This window comes from Cotesia typhae, unplaced genomic scaffold, assembly GCF_013202065.1.
Source record: "Cotesia typhae breed Kobodo isofemale line unplaced genomic scaffold, CoteBio_Ctyphae contig_11, whole genome shotgun sequence".
Taxonomy (NCBI): Eukaryota; Metazoa; Arthropoda; class Insecta; order Hymenoptera; family Braconidae; genus Cotesia; species Cotesia typhae.
In genome coordinates, this window is record NW_027423711.1 from 744,695 (window position 1) to 764,692 (window position 19,998).

At 27.6% G+C, this 19,998-nt stretch overlaps 2 protein-coding genes across 3 annotated transcripts; both read right to left on the reverse strand.

The window, feature by feature from the left end:
- Positions 1 to 3,398: 3,398 nt before the first annotated feature.
- On the reverse strand, positions 3,399 to 17,561 carry LOC141526563 (uncharacterized). The gene is made up of 21 exons (XM_074241599.1): positions 17,558 to 17,561; positions 15,317 to 15,508; positions 14,198 to 14,359; positions 13,717 to 14,027; positions 12,742 to 12,946; positions 12,509 to 12,663; positions 12,243 to 12,447; positions 12,020 to 12,166; positions 11,798 to 11,950; positions 9,455 to 9,601; positions 9,239 to 9,357; positions 8,964 to 9,171; positions 8,842 to 8,906; positions 8,564 to 8,777; positions 7,442 to 7,560; positions 7,142 to 7,355; positions 6,768 to 7,076; positions 5,731 to 6,051; positions 5,128 to 5,666; positions 4,794 to 5,056; positions 3,399 to 3,638 (listed from the first exon to the last, which is right to left on the reverse strand). The coding sequence occupies exons 1-21, from the start codon at positions 17,559 to 17,561 to the stop codon at positions 3,434 to 3,436; spliced, it is 4,257 nt and encodes a 1,418-aa protein (XP_074097700.1). The 3' UTR covers positions 3,399 to 3,433.
- A 77-nt stretch (positions 17,562 to 17,638) lies between these two features.
- Positions 17,639 to 19,828, reverse strand: LOC141526154 (uncharacterized). 2 transcript variants are annotated; one of them, XR_012478973.1, is made up of 4 exons: positions 19,537 to 19,828; positions 18,735 to 18,899; positions 17,915 to 18,667; positions 17,639 to 17,765 (listed from the first exon to the last, which is right to left on the reverse strand). XR_012478973.1 is itself a non-coding variant. In XM_074240983.1 (3 exons), exons 1-3 carry the CDS (start codon positions 19,720 to 19,722, stop codon positions 18,212 to 18,214), a joined length of 807 nt encoding a protein of 268 aa, XP_074097084.1. In that variant the 5' UTR covers positions 19,723 to 19,828; the 3' UTR covers positions 17,639 to 18,211. The 2 variants fall into 2 exon arrangements, 1 of the variants encoding a protein (XP_074097084.1); XM_074240983.1 differs by having other exon boundaries at positions 17,639 to 18,667.
- Positions 19,829 to 19,998: the final 170 nt, after the last annotated feature.

The following is a 19,998-nucleotide window of genomic DNA, read 5'->3' on the forward strand; positions in this document are numbered from 1 at the left end:
CATAAGTTTCTTTTAAATGAACAGAATGAGCGACTGGAACAGAAGCATACTGATTCGTGTTGTCTAATAGAACACCTTTTAAACTCCTTTTCGAGGAATCTATAAAAAGTCTCCATTCTCTAGGAACATATTCGGCTCCTAACTTCCTAATGAGATCAGGAATATTATGACAATAAACTAATGATTCTTCTTGATTGAAAAACGGAAGAAATTCCTCTTCACGTTTCCTGTACCAAGCAAAATGTGTATTAGGAGCTAACAAATTTTTTGCATTAAGTCTAAATCCCAGAAGTTGAGCAGATTCTTTAGTAAGATTTAAATCTCTAACTAAATCATTTAATTCACCCTGTGTGAATTTCTGAGGCTGATTTAAAATTGGTTCAAAAACTTCATTAGATTCTTGACGCTGCATATTTTGTTCTGATGATGTTGAGCTAAGATCAGATATTGAACTTGAAAGAGGCACTGGAATATCTGGGCCGTGCGGAAGAGGACATGTTACTGAGGTTACATTTGCGTAGACTATTTTGTTTTTATTTTTAGCATTGAAACCTTTTACATTGGTACAGCAAAAATAACAGTCATCAAAATGATTGACTTGCTCTCTCCATATCATCGGTCTACCAAAAGGTAGAGATGCTTTTTTGCCGTATGTCCACTGCCTTAATAGTTCAACACAAATAGTACACACAAAGTTCGGAGTCCACGATCTGAGTTGAATTTTAAAGCCAAAATAAGAATTATAAGTCTTTTCCACAAATTCAGTAATTTTCAATTTCTGTTTCAAAGTCATAAAATTTCCACAAATGTAACAAAATGTATCTGGACTATTACGACACTTTCTTGAAAACATTATATTTTTCCGACAGTTTTAAATCACAAAACAACAATTGAATATTTTAAACACCAATAATGAAATGTAAACAATTTTTTTAAATAAACAAACTGACTTTAGCAAACCGTTTGTAAACAAAGTAACTATAAAGGCTTCTTTCCATGTAACACGTTTCGAATGGTCGCGTCGAGGTTCTAACTAATATATTTTCTCACAAGATGTCACTTAATTCGATAAAAAAGCGCCATGACTTATTAATTTAATTCATTTTTACTGAGCAATCAAAAATTGCGAATATATTCGTTTTATCAAAAATCTGATGTGATACGATAAAATGAGGTCTGATTTCGGTATCAGCACTATAAAATTAGTGAAAAAAATTTATTATATCTCAGAAAAAAAAAATCATGTCGGCCGGTGTAATCGTTTAAAGATACAAAACCATTTAGTTCAAAATTAAATTTGAAGAATTTGTTATTTAAGTTTACGTGTAAAAAAAAATTGACTTAAAATTGTCGTTTGTTTAAGATCTTGAACGTGACACAAACCAAGACTTTTTTAAGACGCCAAAAAAAAAAAAATTCCGAGAGCAGATTTTTGAAATTTGGTTCTCGAATTTGTTATGAAAATTAATTTTTAGACGATTTTACGACTTTATAACCGCTTCATTTTTGAATACGCTCTTTTTAAATTCAATTTGAAATTGTTAAAAACTTATTATCGGACAATTTTAAAACTTTTTTAAGATGCTCCATTTTAATGTTCCGAGGCTCTGTCGCTGTTAGCTCATCTTAAAATAGTCACAAAAAATTTTATTTAAAACTTTTTTAAGACTCCTCATAATAATTTTCCAGAGCCGTTTTCCTAATTTTTTTTTTTTTTTTGACGACTTATAAAAGTCTTAGTTTGTGTCACGTTTAAGATCTTAAACAACACTACAATTTTAAGACGATTTTTTTTAACGCGGGTTCTACAAAACAAATTTTTTAGAAACAAGATAGAAGTGAGATCTACTTTTTTTGGCTATAACCAATCGAAAAAGTTAACTTTTCATTATATCTATATTTTTTTTAATTCTTTTGTTGAGCATATTTCGGACGATAGATTTGTCAGTTATCAAAATTTTAAATTTCAATCAGTAAGTTTGACTCATAAATTTCAAACCCAGCAAGTAAAAAATGTCTATAAATATTTTAGAACTTGAGAAGCTTTAAGGGGTTACATGGGTTTCCTCCGGGAAAAAATGGCCTATTTTCACTAATTTTTTTTTTTAATAGAAAAAACGAAATATTTTCTTTAAATTTTTTACCGTCTTAAATATACATGTTTAATAAGGAATTACTGAAATTAAAAAAAAAAGTATTTAAAACTCTGCTAATGTGACGTCATTTCCGGCGAGCCCTCGAAAAAAAGATGCGTCCGCGTGACCAGCAGAACTCCTAGCAGTATTATTTGAAATGAAAAAAATAAAATATGTTTTAGTTAAGGCTTCAAACTAGATCTTGTACGAAGGGAAAAAAAATGAAAATAGGATTTTTGGCAGAGGTTTTTACAAAAAAATAAAAAATTTGGCTAAGATTTCGCAGCATTTTTTTTTTTTTAAATAAGGTACCCGCGGGTAATAAGGCCTAAGTGATAGAAATGCTATTTAAAATAACCGCTTCCGCTAAAGACTTCTTTAGTAAAAAGCGTCTAGCATAGAAATGTCGCTACAAGTTTATTGAGTCCCGATACAACGTTTCTTGTCTTCTATATTTCATCATCCTAAATATGCTAAAGTAGCGCAGAAGAATTCCTAAAAAAGAATTTGAGTAAATGGTAAACATTTTTTATAATTTTATATTTAATAATTTAAAATCATTGTTGAAATGTAACATTTTTTCCCTTTTTCTTACGCTCTGTTACTCTTTTTCTATTAACTTTGAGAGAAAAACTTAAGCGCCCATTTGTGTAGAAAATTTAATTTTGAAAATTGATGAGATAAATTTTTGTCAATGTATTTTAAATACTCAGGGGGATTCCCCGATGTGCCAGCTCAACTTTTGAGATATTGAGTTAAAATTTTGGGAAAGCTTTTGTTTGTATCAACAAAATTTTCAACATACAATTATTCAAAATAAAAAAAATTGTTTTTCTGATACTGTCTAATAGAGGCAATTGCTGTTTTCGCGACTTTATTTGTGAATAAATTTTATCTCAGAAGAGACAATTTATTTTTAAATCATGCATATAGAAAAGCTCATGATTTTATTTTTGATTTAATCTACAAATTTTTCATCTTATGATACTATTTAGTGATTTTAGCATAATTAAAAGTGACTCAAAACTATTTTTGGGTATAATTTACTGAAATCTATCTATTGAATTTGTTCTCATAATCAAAGTAACAATTAGTTTATTTTTTTTATATCTTGCATAAATGAATAAGTTCTTACGAATCAATCTATTCTACGAAATATACCTTCCATCTCAAGTGCGGCTAAAAGCAGTTTTTTTTCTTAATATTTTAATTAAGTATATGGCTTAGTTTTTATAGTTTTCAAATACATTATAGAACTTGGAGTTTTGTTTTAATTTTTCATATTTTATCATTTTTTATTAATTTCTGTTATAAAAGATTTTGTTTGTTGCCGAGAACGGTGTAAAAGAACTGAGTTCTTCAATAGAAGTTGAAGGGTTTAATGATATGAGCTCTTGATGATCCAACATGTCAGGAGATACAGTATGTATTCGATTTGTACTCTCTACTTTCTTGTTTGAGTGACGTACTAAGAAACGATCGGATTTAACAGTTGAAGCACCTCTGTAATATAATAAAATATTGATGAATTTTATTCTAAGAGGGTTTTCTAGTCTAGAAGTCCGAATTTCGAGCGTTTTTTGGCAGTCGATAAAAAAAAAGCATTTGATATTTTTACAGTCCATTTTTTTATCATTTGTTTATTTGTATTCAGAGAGTACACAAAATTAATTAAAAAAAAAAAAAAAAACATTTTTTTTTATCGAGTTATGCGTCCTTGAAGTAAAGGGAAAAAAAGGCAGTGTCCTCGTCGCCATGATTTCTGCCCTTGTGGTCATCTGAAAATAAAACAATGATGGATTTTTAATTAGTACGAATGTCGCTATCTCATGAACCAACAAAACTGAAAAAAATTTTTTTCCTAAAATGGCGGCTACTCAAAAAGAAAGGTCAATTTTTTTAACTTTGTCCAATTTTTTAAAATTATTAAAAATTTCAAATTTTCATTTTTTATTCGTTCATGAGAAAGCGACATTTGTATTTATCAAGAATCTATCATTGTTTAATTTTTAAGATGACTACAAGGGCAGAAATTATAGCGACAAGGACGTGGCCTTTTTTCCCCCTCTACTTTAAGGACGCATAACTCGATAAAAAAAATTTTTTTTTTTAAATTAATTTTGTGTACTCTCTGAATATAAATAAACAACCCGTGCGAAAAAAATCTGATTCAAAATGAATTTAAGATTGAAATTCATATTTTGACATAAATATGAATTAGTTTTGAGATCAATCCAAATTTGAAATTGATTTGTAAATAGAAATTAGCACACCTGTAGAAATTTCGATCCTGTTTTAGAATATTAATAAAGACTTGAGAATATTTAGGATAAATTGTATCTATAAAATATTCTCAAGTCTTTATTAATATTTTACAGCAGGAACGAAATTTCTACAGGCGTGCTAATTTCTATTTACAAATCAATTTCAAATTTGGATTTATCTCAAAACTAATTCATATTTGTGTCAAAATATGAATTTCAATCTCAAATTCATTTTGAATCAGAATTTTTTTTGTTCGGGAAGTGTAAAAAAAAATAGACAGTAAAAATATCAAATGCTTTCTTTCTATTGACTGCCAAAAAATGGTGGAAATTCGGGCCTCTAGATTAGAAGTCCCCCTTAAAGAGAGTTTTCACATTTGAATAAAAAATTTACCTCTTTACATAAAAATATACAAGCCCAGTGAAAACAATGAGGAGTAGCAGTAATGGAATGAGCCAATACAAAATGTAAGACTTTTTGGCATTCGTACCCACAGTAAATGGCGGTGACTTCCAAATTATCGATTTTATTGTATCACTTTCATAAACTACAATCACAATAACGTACGAGATCTCTTTATGAAGTGGACAATTTATATTTCCATTATAGCTCTGACCATCTCCAACCACGAATATTCGATTAACTTTTTTGCGAGTCTAAAATTAAATAAACGTAAATAAAAAATAGAAATAAATAAATAATGTAAGATTATTAATCAAATCTTTACTGCAAAAGAAGCAGCAAGCCACGCTGATTCATGATATTCAAGTCCAACATCAGTCTCAAGAGTTGATTCTAAAATCGTGCCTTGTTCACACATTGATCCTCCTTTAACCACAATGTTAAGAAGACTATTTACTGTGTTATTTATGATTGATGGGATTACAAGTTTTATTGTTGAATCATCACCAGCTATTAAATGTGGTTCAAATTCAAAACTTAATGTACTACGAGTTTCAATATGAGCAATAGATTCTGAACCATTTTGTGATTTAGTAGTTGCTTTTATTGATATTTTATACAAAGTAGATGGTAATAAATATACTCGAGTACTGTAATCTTTTTTATACTCTTGAATTGGGAGGTCGATATTCTTATCATTTTTGTGGAAATAATCCTTCAGTTTCTCTAATCTCGATGAAATAATTTCAACATCAATCATAAAACTCTTTAAAGGCCCTCCAGTAATGTAAGGATGTTTCCATTGTATATCAATTACTCCTTTATCTATTTCGTTGATTGAAATTAATTCAGGTAAGCTTGGTGCTAAAAACGATTAATAAAAAATGTAAATTATCATGATTTTTTAAATTTCATAATCACAATTTACCTCCTTCATGATGTTGATATTCAACTGTATTTACATCACCAGCTTTATTAACGCCTTTATTGTAAGCTCTCACCTCAATAAATTCGCGAGTTCCAAATGGTTGCTTAATTACTGCACAAATTAAATCCATCCATAATTGACATGTTTCATTGGAATAAACATAAGCAATGTCAGTAGTTTCAATATTTATTCCAGAAAATCTAATAGCATAATAAATAATTTCTCCATTCGTTGGCGGTGTAGGTTTTTTCCACCGCAAATTCAATGTTTGTTCCTGTTGATTAACTTCAATGATCTCCAACATTTCCACTTTTGGTGGAGCTAGTAATAAAAAATTAACAACTTAAGTCTAAAAATCTATCACAAAAAGAAAAATTTCTTGACTGGAGAACAAAATTCTTGGCTCAAGAAAATTTTCAGGTGCCTGAAGGAAGACCGAAGTTGTGTTGGCCGAAGTAAAAATTTTTCTTGAAATTCTGTTCTTGGTGGAAGTAATTTTTTCTTAATTCAAATTATCATAAATACTTGATACAATAAATTTTTATATTTGATCAAAATTTTTAGATACTTTAAGGAAGCAGCGCTACCTACTTCAGCTGAGAAAGAAATTTTCTCACCTAGAGAAAATATTTGATAATATTTGATACCCATTCTATACTATTTTAGCGTGCAATTTTACATATTGAATGAAAAAAATTATTCAATATTATTTGATCTTCCCATTTGACATGTTAGTCAATAAAATATTAATGAAAATTTATTATCGAGATATTTAATTTTTTGGAGCAAGAGAGAACTTTTCTCAAGGCAAGAAAATTTACTTCTATCAAGAACAAAATTTTTTGGATCAAGAAGCTAAATTTTCTCAAAGCAAGAGAAATTAATTTGTTGGAATAAGTGAAATTTCTTGTGTCAAAAAAAAATTTTTTTTTCGCTCAAGAAAATAATTAAGAAGAAAAATATTTTCTTGGCTCAAGTGAAACTTTTTTTCTGTGTAATAAAATAAATATTTATAAATTTATTGTGGTACAACTTACGACGTGGATTAGTGACAAACGATATTTCTGTGTAAGCCGTTTCATTGTGTAATCGTTTTGGATAATGAAGAACATAAACCCGAGCACGATATTGCTCTGATCCATAAATCCCGTCAATATTTGTTAAATTTACAGAAAATTCTCCTTTTAAACTTTGATAACTAAAGTTTTTAACAGACGGACTCAATCCCACTAAAACAAATCGAGCATCGACAATTGGTCCTGTGATTGTCGAGCAATTTAATGGTCTTTTCCATGTTATTAAATCATTTTCAAATTTAAGATCTTCAAATATCTCCGTTGGTATTTCTATACAAGTATTATTTATTTATTTATTATAAAGTTTATATTACCGAGAAATAACAATTTCTTACCTAACTGATCAGTATCCAAACGTGTTTTACTTTCAACTCCAATTTTGGTATTAAAAGCACGAATCGTAATTTCATACATGACATACGGAATTAAATTAGTAAATTTGTACAACATTCGAAAAGTTTCAGAGTCATTTATTATTACAGTCCGTGGATCTATCAAGTATTTAGGAGTAACCGAATAATTATCTTCACATCCAGAATGTTTTCTTACCTAATAATCAGTTTAAAAACAAATTATTTATCAGAAATGATACAAACTCAATTTCATTAGAAGTACTCATTTTTTTTAACAATTACCTGAATGGTCAAATTATATCCGAGTATTTTTCCGTTTGGAAATATTGGAGGAAACCACTCAATTATTGCTTCGGTTGCATACACTGAGTCAGGTTTTATTAGCTCCACTTCAGATGGTTCTATTAATGACAAATTTTTATATTAAATTTCGCCAGTTAATGTGCATTTGAGGAGTTGAGTTTCAAAAGGGTATCTTTTCATTTTTGATTAATCGAGACAAAAAAAACTGGTTATCTTCAATCTATATATATATATAGGAGACTTTCTATAGATATAGTCACTCATCACGATATCTCTGGAACTATAAGACCTAGAGACTTGAAATTTGGCAGGAATATTCCTTTCGCTGAGTAAAAGTCAGCTAAGAACGGATTTTACGAAATTTCACCCACCAAGGGGATTGCAGGGGCGTTCACAATGAAAAATTCCCGTTTTCAAACTATAGCTCCTATCGACTTCAAATTTGGTAGGAATTTTCTGTAAGAGATGTAGAAATAATCTATCAATGAATTTTACGATATCACACCACACAGAGGGTCGCGGGGTAGGTATTAACAATGAAAATTTTTAATTTCCAAGCTATAGCTCCTATAGACTCCAAATTTAATAGAAGTTGTCTACATGTGATACAAAAATTATCTAAGAACGGATTTTACACCGAATCATCTCCAATAAAGATCGCGGGGGTGGGTGTTAACAATAAAAAATCTTAATTTTTAAAATATAGATTCAAACAGCTGCAAATTTGGTAAGGATATTTTATTTGTCATATAGAGATCACCTCAATACGCATTTCAATAAATTCTACTTCCGATTCGATGGAATGTGGAACTTGTGCAAGTCAAAATAATACTCCAATTGATTTCAAGTCTTAATCTAAAACTACAATTCTATAAAGTGCCCAGGAGCGAACTTTTTTAATTTAGCTATAAAGTGCTATCGGTTATGAAGCTACAATTTGATTTTAATTTAGAAATCTTTATAATTCTCTTATAAGTACTTAATATTTAAAAAATCAAAAAACTGTTCTTTTAAAATATTAAAAGGTACCCTTTTGAAAATTAGCTCCTCATTTATTTTGATTAATGAATAAATGAATGAATGAATTAATTAATTAATCACCTGTTTCTAATGTTTGAACTTGCTGACAATAACTAAATTTAACATCCAAATTTCTAATACAAATTTTGAAGTCTGTATATGGAGCCAAATTTGAAAATAACATCGGAAACTTATGAGGTACGTGATTTATATCAATTGAATAAGATTTGTTAGTACTGGAAGAAATCATTGCCAGTTCTACAGAATACCAATTATCAGCACATGGAGAGTGTAGCTTAAAAAAAAAATTAAATTAATACTTGAAGCTTCAATATAAAGAAATGATAAATATTTCTTACCTTTTGAGATACTCGTTCAAGTAATATACTTCTTTCTCCGGGTTTTATTTCAAACTTTGAATCCCCTGAAAATTTTTTTCTAAAATTAAATCAATTTCAAAATTATCATAAATTGTACTTACAATCGCAGGATGTTGAAAAAGTTTTTCGTGCACCTTCCATATGCTTGTATTGATTTTTATCATAATGTATAGTTGACAATGATCTCACTGAATACTTTGTGCCGACAGTTAAATTTGTAAAAACAGCAGAATAAATTTTTTTTTCTATGTTATTAATGTTTATATACTCTTCTGTTGCCAATTTACTTTGACTGTTTTCTGTATCTGACTGATAAATAATTTTTTTATAATTAAAATAATGAATTCATGTATGGATAATGAAGTGTTAAAAATACCTCAATTTCAAATATGAATAAAATTATAACGTGTTTATATTCATTTAATTCTGGTAAAAAAACTCGAACTGTTGTCTCATTGATGTGATCAACGCTAGGACTTGGTGGTGACTCAATCACTTTAGTGAAGTATATAAATTATTTGAAACAAAGTATAAGTTAAAGTAGATAAGATATTTTTTATTTATTAAATATTACGTGAAAATTAATATTTACCAATATCACAGTACGGCGGAATGTGAAAACGATCTGGAGATACAATGCACCCGGAATCACATCTTCCATCATATGCATCACAACGTTCGGCAATGCAATTACTACATAACTTTCGGCACTCGTAGCCAAATGATCCACGTTCACATGCTATTTATAAAAATTATTTATCAACAATCAGGAAATAAATAATTAAATTTACTTTTAACTTTCCGCACGAAAAAAATAAATTGTAATAAATAATAGTTGATTTGTAATAAGTAATTATCAACTGCTAAAAATTACCATTCCAAACAGTTAAATCGTGATTTTACACGGAAAAAGAAAACTTGAAAAATTACATTGTAAATAGTAATAAGTGTCCTGACGTATTCAAAACTAGAAAAATTTGAGTTCGAAATAACATTTTTGTAATTCAAACTTTAAATGTTAATTTTCAAAGCTTTCAGCGTAAATATTACATTTTACAATGTAATTCTTATAAAATCTGTAATACTTAAATCTGAAACTGTAATTTTTCCAGTTTTCATCACGAAGCGCCGCGTTACATTATATACTGTAATTTTTCTATTATTCTTTTTCCGTGTAATAATCACTATGTAATATTTATCATTTAAATGCTACAATTTATTCTTTACATGGAAAAAAATACTATTTCAAACAGTAATATTCGCTATGTGAATGTCGAAAATGTTAAAGTATAATAATTAAGAATTTTGACTTTGATATCTATCATTTCGTATCTAAAAATGATCGCATGATATGTATATAATATAAAATACAGTTACTAAATTTCTAATACAAGCAACATCAATATTTACAAATTAAAATGGTAAATTTTAAACGTAACGCTAAAAATGAAACTATCATTATTAACTTGCTTGGACTGGTAAAATATCTATTTTAAAAGTAGAATTTTTATTGTTTCAAATGTTAAATTCTCCCAGAGTGAGACCCCCTTCACCTCATCTGAGTTCCCCTTTTCATAGTATGGACTGCTACTAATCACTTATTTTCGATATCAAATTATAAGTTGTGGCTTTTACACTTTCTATATTAAGTTCTAAAATATTTATATTTTTGCCATCCCGATGTCAGCTTTAGTATTTAAAACTATAAAAATTAATCGGAATCCGAGTGAATATTACAGTTTACTTTTTTTCGTGCACTATCAAAATCAATGATTTTTAAAAATTGGGAAGTTATCGGTTTCACCCTAATTTTCGAAAATCAAGTTCTTATCAGATTTTTACTCTGAGTACTTTTACAAAAATATTCTGATGTATGTATATATATTTATGTAGGTGTGTAAACCTCTCAAAACTTTTGAAGATTTTGATCGATTGAAACGCGGTTTGCGGTAATTAAAAGAGTTGTATTATCAATAGATTTGATGTAAAATTTAATCACTTCTTCTTCATTGATTTTGAGAAATCTTAAAAATAAAATTTTCTGAAAAATAAAATTTTCTGAAAAATAAAATTTTTCGAAAAAAGCCGCGAACCGCCCGTTTAAAAAAAAACGTCCTAAAATTGTCGTTTGTTTAAGATCTTAAACGTGACACAAACCAAGACTATTTTAAGACTTTTTTAAGACGTCAAAAAAAAATTCCGATAACAGATATTTGAAATTTGGTTCTTGAATTTGTTATGAAAATAAGACGATATCACAGCAACAGCTCCGGAAAATTATTATAGAGAGTCTTAAAATAGTCTTAAAATAATCTAAAAAATCTTAAAATAGTTTTAAAAAAATCTTAAAATAGTCTAAAATAGTCTCAAAAAAGTTAAAAAAAAATTTTTTGTGACTATTTTAAGATGAGCTAACAGCGACAGAGCCCCGGAACATTAAAACGGAGCGTCTTAAAAAAGTCTTAAAATTGTCCAATAATAAGTTTTCAACAATTTTAAATTCAATTTAAAAAGAGCGTACTCAAAAATGTAGCCGTTAGAAAATCATAAAATCGTCTAAAAATTAATTTTCATAACAAATTCGAGAACCAAATTTCAAAAATCTGCTCTCGGAATTTTTTTTTTTTGGTGTCTTAAAAAAGTCTTAAAATAGTCTTGGTTTGTGTCACGTTTAAGATCTTTAACCAACGACAATTGTAAGACAATTTTAAGACGATTTTTTTTTACATAGGCGTATCAAAATCAGCTATTTGCCCAAGAGGTATTGCTATCGAAAACTCCTACACTGATAAAAAGTTAACTTGATTTGAGAAAAACAATCTCGAACCAAGAACAAACCCTATTTTACAGAAAATCTGTTTCTTAAATCAAAAGAAAAAAATTTTGACTCAAGAATCTTCATAGGTTCAAACGTTTTTCAGGTTTTTTTACTCACATTTTTGACATTTGAAACCGCTGTATCCTTGCGCACAAAAACAACCATCTTGCGTGCACATTGTTATATGATTGCAAAAATAATTAAAATATTTACTGCAAGGTGTTGCGCAATGAGGTCCAAAACTAAAGTTTGGACAAAGAGGAAAATTTTCTAAAAACAGTACAAAAATAAATATTATTTCGACAATAAATTTTTAAGAAAATAGCTTGTAAAAAAAACCTGGTGGGTAATAAAAATTTGCAATAGAACTGAGTATTTCTTCATTTTGCTTATTATAGGAAAATCGTTGACACGTCACATTTGGCCAGGATAGAAATGGATAACTATTCAGGCTCATAACATTTGTTGCTATTGTTTTAACGGCTTCTACATATCACAAAAATAAACCAATAAGCAACAAAGAATACTATAACTAGTAAGATCGATTGAAAATTTAAATTACGGTTCGGTAAACATTTTTCAAATCGAGTTAAAGCCCAATGAGGCTTCATATCATTCCCAGTGGTTGAAAGTTTTGTAATAAACTCTAATGTAATTGGACTTGGATAGTTGTCAACATTGGAAGCATTTATTCGAAAATATTGCCAAATCGGTAAATCATGTTGGATATTATGGTAAGCAGGTGATCTGGTAATGAGTTCTGTTATCTGTTTAGAAAAAATTAATATTAACAATGCTATGAGATTTTAATTTTGTGATTAATTTTACCTGTTTTGTGCCATTTCCGTCAACCAAATTCACAAGCAGCTCACAATTTGAACATAAACCAATTAACATATCGATACAGATCGTATGAAAGTTATCAGCACTTACAGGAGGACTAGTTAATTTAGCATGAAGCTGATTTGTCAGAATATAGTGATCTTGGGGGTAAAAAAATAATTTTCATATTATTAATTTTTCAAGTATTGAAAATAAATATGATAAATTTATATAATTACACTCGTGGAAACGGAAAAGCATCTTAATTTTAGGGTCTGGATTTCCATAAAATACGTAATGAATTTCAACTTTATTTGACGATGTAAAATCAGGATCGGTGTAGGATAAAATTAATTCGTTTGGGTCATATAATTTAATTGTTTGACTTTTACGGTCCCAATCAATTATAAATGTCTTCCATTCAAATTCATTTAATGGAAAGTGCTAAAAAAATAATATGATCGTTAAACATTAATATACATTTTATCATTGAATAAAGTTAGTAACATGTCGCGTTACAGATGCCATAAGGGCGTATAAATATTGTACCCGGGAACCATAAGGGCGTATAATAAAAATCCTATTTTTTTAAGGCCAAAAAAAATTTTTAGTTCGGAGAAAATTTTTTTGCATTTCTGCACATGTCTTAACTTAAGACTTTTTCAACTCAAACCAAGACGATGAAATTTTTCAAAATTATTTACTTGATTCACGTAAATTGTTTTTTCTGTGCATGAGCCTACAGGACAATTTTTAATTGTTTTGATCGATATTTTTATCTTCAATTGTTTTGATGGATCAATGTAATTTCACAAAATACACTCATACTAATATTGAATAGTATAATAAAAATAAATTTAAATAGTAACTAAAAAATTATTGATAAAAAAACTTAAAAATTTAATTTATAAATTGAATAATATCGATCAAAAACAATTGAAAATTGTCCTATAGGCTCATGTAGGTTCATGTAGGCTCATGTAGATTTATTATTCTGACTCGAGTACGGGCGTATAAATTTTTTTTTGCATTTCTGCACATTTCGGACGAAAATACGTCGATTTCCGAAAAAAAATTTTTTATACGCTGTTATGGCTTTTCACCGGTACTTTTTGCCGGTATACGCCCTTATGGTATCTGGAACGCGATATAACAAGCCTACTTTAAATAAGACTTTAAATAGGACTTTCATACGATAAAAATTTGTGATTTACTTGTGTTACAGAAGCTCTCAAGATACTACAATTTGATCCAGCGGCTGGCAATCCTGATGGTATTCCATTCTCGCATTTTCTAATTGCAGTAATCGTATTACCCCAACCACCGATAATCACCCAGTAACAGAAAGAAGTACTGTAATTTTGACTTTTGCACAATAAAAATTGAGCATTTGATGATCCTCGAATTGAAACGACTAAAGCACCACTTTCGTGGAATGAAAAGTACGTGGAATTTTGATCTCTATTAGTTTTTACGGGATTGAAATTAGGATCGGTTTCATCAAGCTTACTGAATTCTTTGAAATCTATTAGTAAGTTTTTTTTACAATTAAATCAATTTTTGTGAATAAAGATGTTAAAAATAAAAAAAAAAAAAATTTTTTTTAATTACACTAGGCTTAAAATTAGAAAAGATAATACTTTAAATAAAAAATTATAATGAAAAAAAATGTTGAATTATTCATTAAGAACTTACTTTCCCAACGGCTATCGTAAACAGGGCCCATGGGTACATTAAATGAATATGTTTTATTCCATTGAAAATAATGATGATTCCATTCAGAAAAACATTCCCAAGATTCAATGTCAATGTCACATAGTTTTTCTTCATTACTTCTATTAGTAGGAAATACGAAATCTGAAAAACAATTAACCCCTGTTGACTATGTATTAATAATAATTCATCATAATTTATTTAAGCTTGCTAGTAACGCGTTCACATATTATTCAAATAATTATCACGAAGGTCAACGTGAACTGTAAGTGCAACGGAGATAGCTCAGTGCTGTGAAGCCAAGTGAAGTACACCATGGTGATTGGAACATGGTCTCAAAAATATATTGTAATTATTTTTTTATTATTAATATTATTATTCAATTGTATGAATTTATTCTTATTCATCTACAAATAAGAAAAATACTAATAATGTGTCGCAAAAATCCAAGCCAGACAATTTTTTTGATTGTGGTAACTTGAAAAAAATTTTATTTCAACTCCCGTGTAAAAATCGTCTTAAAATTATCGTTTGTTTAAGATCTTAAACGTGACACAAGCCAATACTATTTTAAGATTTTTTAAGACGCCAAAAAAAAAAAAAAATTCTGAGAGCAGATTTTTAAAATTTGATTCTCGAATTTGTTATGAAAATTAATTTTTAGGCGATTTTACGACTTTTTAACTACTACATTTTTGAGTACGGTCTTTTTAAATTGAATTTGAAATTGATTGAAAACTTATTATCAGACAATTTTAAGACTTTTTGAAAACTATTTTAAGAATTTTTTAAGACGATTTTTAGATTATTTTAAGACTATTTAAAGACTCTCTATAATAATTTTCCGGAGCTGTCACTGTGATATCTTCTTATTTTCATTACAAATTCGAGAACCAAATTTAAAAAATCTGTTCTCAGAATTTTTTTTTTTTGGTGTCTTAAAAAAGTCTTGGTTTGTGTCACGTTTAAAATCTTAAACAAACGACAATTTTAAGGCGATTTTTTTTATACGGGCCATTCGTCTACTGTATTAATAATATTTTGTTTTCCAATCAAATAAAATAAATTTCTTGATAATAAAAATTTCCCTATTTCACATACCGGTTAAATCATCGTTGTACACTTCATCAGAAGAAGATGGATTCCATTCTATTTGATTGTTCCAAATAACTGCATCTCTTGGATCATCACTGATGCAGACAAGCAATCGACTTGGATTATGCACATAGCCATAATAAGATTGTATTTGTTGATCTTGGCGAAATATATTTAAATGATCACTTAAAATAAACCCTATACAAAAAGTTAATACAACAAATAATAATAAATACTGCATTTCATTAATAGTTACAATGAAATCGTTCTCTAACGCTTTACAACAAACAGACTAATTTCCTGAATAATAAAGATAATACTATATCTTTGAATTATAAATAACATATTACCGATAACCAGCAATAAGTTTATTTCAAAATTCTTTAAGGAAACTATTTCATAACATTTTTGTTTAGTAAATAATTCAGTCAACAATTTTATAAAAAACAACAAACTTTTATGAATGAAATCGGAACTTTGACTTGGCAGTGCAAAGTTCTTTGAAGTGTAATTACATATTCAAGTATAGATGAAAGTTAATGACGATATATAATCTTTATATTTCAGACAACTTTTATCATGTTTATTTTTAAATTTTCAATTTATTATTGAATTATGATTGAATAATCAAGTGTGTTATAGTTGAAATAGAGCAAAAAGATGATAAATTGAAGTATATTATTTTTTATTTTTAAACTCATATAATCAAATATACAAAATAGAGTTGATAAATCTAATATTTCATACAAGCCTAGTGATCAAAAAAATTTTTTTTCGAAATTACGAAAAATTTATAAGAAATAAAATTATCACGCGTACACGGAAAGAACAAAATTACCCTACATATCCTCCCATATTAAACTCATTGTTATCTGTGGTGAAAAAAAATTTCAGATAATATCAAATATAATCCAGATTATACTGAATTATTTTTGTACTATACTCAGTGTAATCTCCGATTTGACTAAGTAATTTTTCTGGTTATACCGTGTAAGATTACACTGGATAAAGTTGCGAAAAAATATCCCATATAATTTGAATTATACTTAGTAGAAGCTTGGATTATATAATTTTTTCGAAAATTGTGATATTCAACTTTTTTCCTTTTTAATTTATAAATTCTTTTGAAAATTTGTAAAATTTGTTAAAACTGTGATAATTATTTTTTTTTTAAATTGCTCATTTTTTTCAAAATGCAATGCAATGCATGAATAAAAATATTGAAGAAGCTTTTAAGCACATTTTTTCCGATAATTTGGGGTTGAAAAATTTTTAGTAAATATTTCCAATTGGGGTCACCATTTTAACTTTTAGTTTTTTGAACGAAATTTTTATTTGATTTTATTGATGTATTTTTTTTTAATTCATAAAAATGAACAATTAAAAAAATGATTATCATAATTTTACAAATTTTTAAAAAAATTTATAAATTAAAAAAGAAAAAAGTTGAATATCACAATTTTCAAAAAAAATTGTATAATTCTAGATTCTACTGAGTATAATTTAAATTATACAGGATATTTTTTCACATTATATCCAGTGTAATCTTACGCGGTATAACCAGAAAAATTACTCGGTCAAATCGAAAATTATACTGAGTATAATACAAAATTAATTTAGTATAATCTGGATTATATATATATTTGATATTGTCTGAAATTTTTTTCGCCACAGATACCACTGAGTATAGTATGGAAGGATATTTTTAGAAAATGTCAAGCTTTTAGAAAATCAATTTTTTTTTATAACATATTATATTTTACTTATATTTTACGTCCTTATAAAATTTTTATGACAATACATAATATACATCATAAACTTGAATTACAGCAAGCTAATATGTTTCAGAAGACACTTAAAACTCTTAATTTAAGTTATAGAAATAATCGCTAAAAAGCCTAGTGATTAAAATAACTTGAGAAAAAAAATTATGGAAACCCAAATTAAATTTAAATAAATATTAAAATTTAATTACTAAGCGAAAAATAAAATAAAAATTTTATAATATTTAAAAAAAAATTGTGAATTATGTTCATTAACAATCATTTATTGAACTTTATATTGATCAATTATTTTTCTGACAGACATGTTATTACGCTCATCGTGGTTTCATGAAACTAAGGCGTTTGTTAAAAGTATTATAATTGAAGCAAAGTCCAATATTTATTATAGAAACTGTTGATCATCAGGTCGAGATGATTAAATAAAATGATCTTGTATTTTTGACATTGAATAATATCTATTTGCCCATGGTTCAGACAATTTTCTACTTTTCAACAATCAAAATAATAGTGAACACCATAATATCAGTAATGACAAGTTCATATCGACATTTAAAAGAATGTTTTTATTTATTTACAAAATTTACTTGCTTAAACATACTATAAAATTTTAATATCCTACTGATAAAATCAAAAGTCGAAGCACATTATGGAGCTTTGAATCTATTTATTTACTGGAACACAAGAACGAAATGATATACCGTAGGTATCTTACAATTAAAATTAAATGAAATAGTTTTTTTTCATGTAAATTTATAGTTGATTATAATTAACAATCAAAAACGTGAAGAATAAAAAGTTTAAAATTATATTTAGTACTTACATTTTAAATTATAAATAATAATAATGACTAAACCATTTTACAAATTTCCACAAACAATTAAAAAATCAAATTCACACACAACAAACTTTTAAGAACTTTTTTAACAAGAGTGAATTAATTTTTTTTTTAATGGTATTTAACTATTTTCAGATATTCGGCACTTTTTAATTAAAAAAAAAGTTGTCATGTAAAGTTGTCTTTGTCAATAATAAAATTCTTAGCGGTACATAAAAAAAATTACGCCTTAAAGAAACTTTTGTACTCTAGTATCACATCCAAGAACTCATCTACAAGATATCAGTCCCAATCATCATTGATTATTGATAATAATTCATCGGACGACATAGTCGTCGACTGTGAATTTTCCGGTTGCGAATAAACTTTGGGTCGTGACCGTTGTAACACACGAAGACAAGGAAGAGGTATACCCATCGATTGGAGTTCTTTATACCCATGGGTACCACAAAGTGCCCTCAATTTTGTTGCTCGTTGAACAGTTTCATCCGACCAATGTAATTTTTTTTGGTCAGTAACTAAATACTGTACTTGATCTTCAGTGAATACACTGTACAGAGCTGTTCTATATTTATCAGTACGTAATACATCTGTTAATACTTTATTTTTCAACTGTAAAGCTTTTATCCTACTTCGTATAATGTTATATGATCTTCTCAAAGTTTCAAGTTTTTTTGAGTCACTGTCGTCTTCTGTAGATGTTGACTGATCACAAGTAGGAACGGAAGTTCTAATAACCTAAAAAGAAAAATGATCATTCAAATATTTATTTTCTTCTCAAGAATATATTTAAAATTGTATATACCGGTAAAATACTTTCATCATTTTCTGTCTGCGTTGATTTACAGATTTTTGCAATAAAAGTTTTTTTTGTAATATGATGTCCGAAAATTGTTGGAACCGCATGTTTTTTTAATTTTTGTAAAAAGTCATGTCTTCTATTTTCCCACATTTCTGGAGCAAAATGTACCTATAAGGATATGAAATAATTAATCATGAAAATTAATTTAGCGGATTTTTGATAATTTTAAGAATTTTTTTAACAAATAAATTGTGGCATATTAAAAGTAGAAGAAAAAATTGACATGCAGAAATTTAAAAAAATTAAAAACGCAATTTTTTTTTAAATAATTTTTTAGAAGAAATTTTTTTGTTAAATAAAATTAAAAAATTGTGAAGTGACTGCTAACTTTAATGTCATTAATTAATCGAGCAATTTTCATATATATTATTATACCTATTTCTTCCAATTCTACTACGAAAAAAATAAATAAATAAATAAATAAATAAATAAAATAAAATAAATATTTATTGAGAAATGAGGTTGAAGTTAGCAGACACTTGACATTTTTTGATTTTTCTTCAAAAATAAACTAGGCATAGAAAATTATTTATAAAAACCTCAAAAGAAAAAAAAATTTCTTAAAAAATTGACATTTAGAAATTTTAAAAAACTACAAATACAATTTTTTTAAAATAATTTTTTGGAGCAAATTCATTTGTTAAAAAAAAATTAAAAATTTGTCAAATGCCAGCTAACTTTAATATCATCATTATTTAAATGATTTAATGATTTATAATAATTTAAAATACTATCAATTACTTACTTCACATAATCGCGAATTTGAACCAGGTGACCAATCTTTTATTGTATAATTACGAGTTATATTTTCTATCCATACAGCTCGAAGTTTCTCGTTAACTGGCAGACATTTCATTAAATACCCTTGTTCCGACGAATTGTTACAGTGAGGAGCCATACATTTAGACATTTTGATTTTTTTTATTAACATTTTCAACTTGTCACAAAAGATTATTTCAAATACACCCGTGTATCTCCATATAAGCTGCTTGAGTATTGGAGGTTATGATTTTGATTACAGAGCGTAAAAAATCTAAAAAGTCCAAGGTGAAAAAAAAAAGGAGGGCGTAAAACTATAATAAACGAGCTTCAGCGCCTATAACAAGCGGAGGACGCTTAGAGAAATCAAAATTTGGCGGCAAAATTCAATTAACACTGTCTATTACAACAAATTTTCTGACAAAATAAACATCACAGTGAACATTCT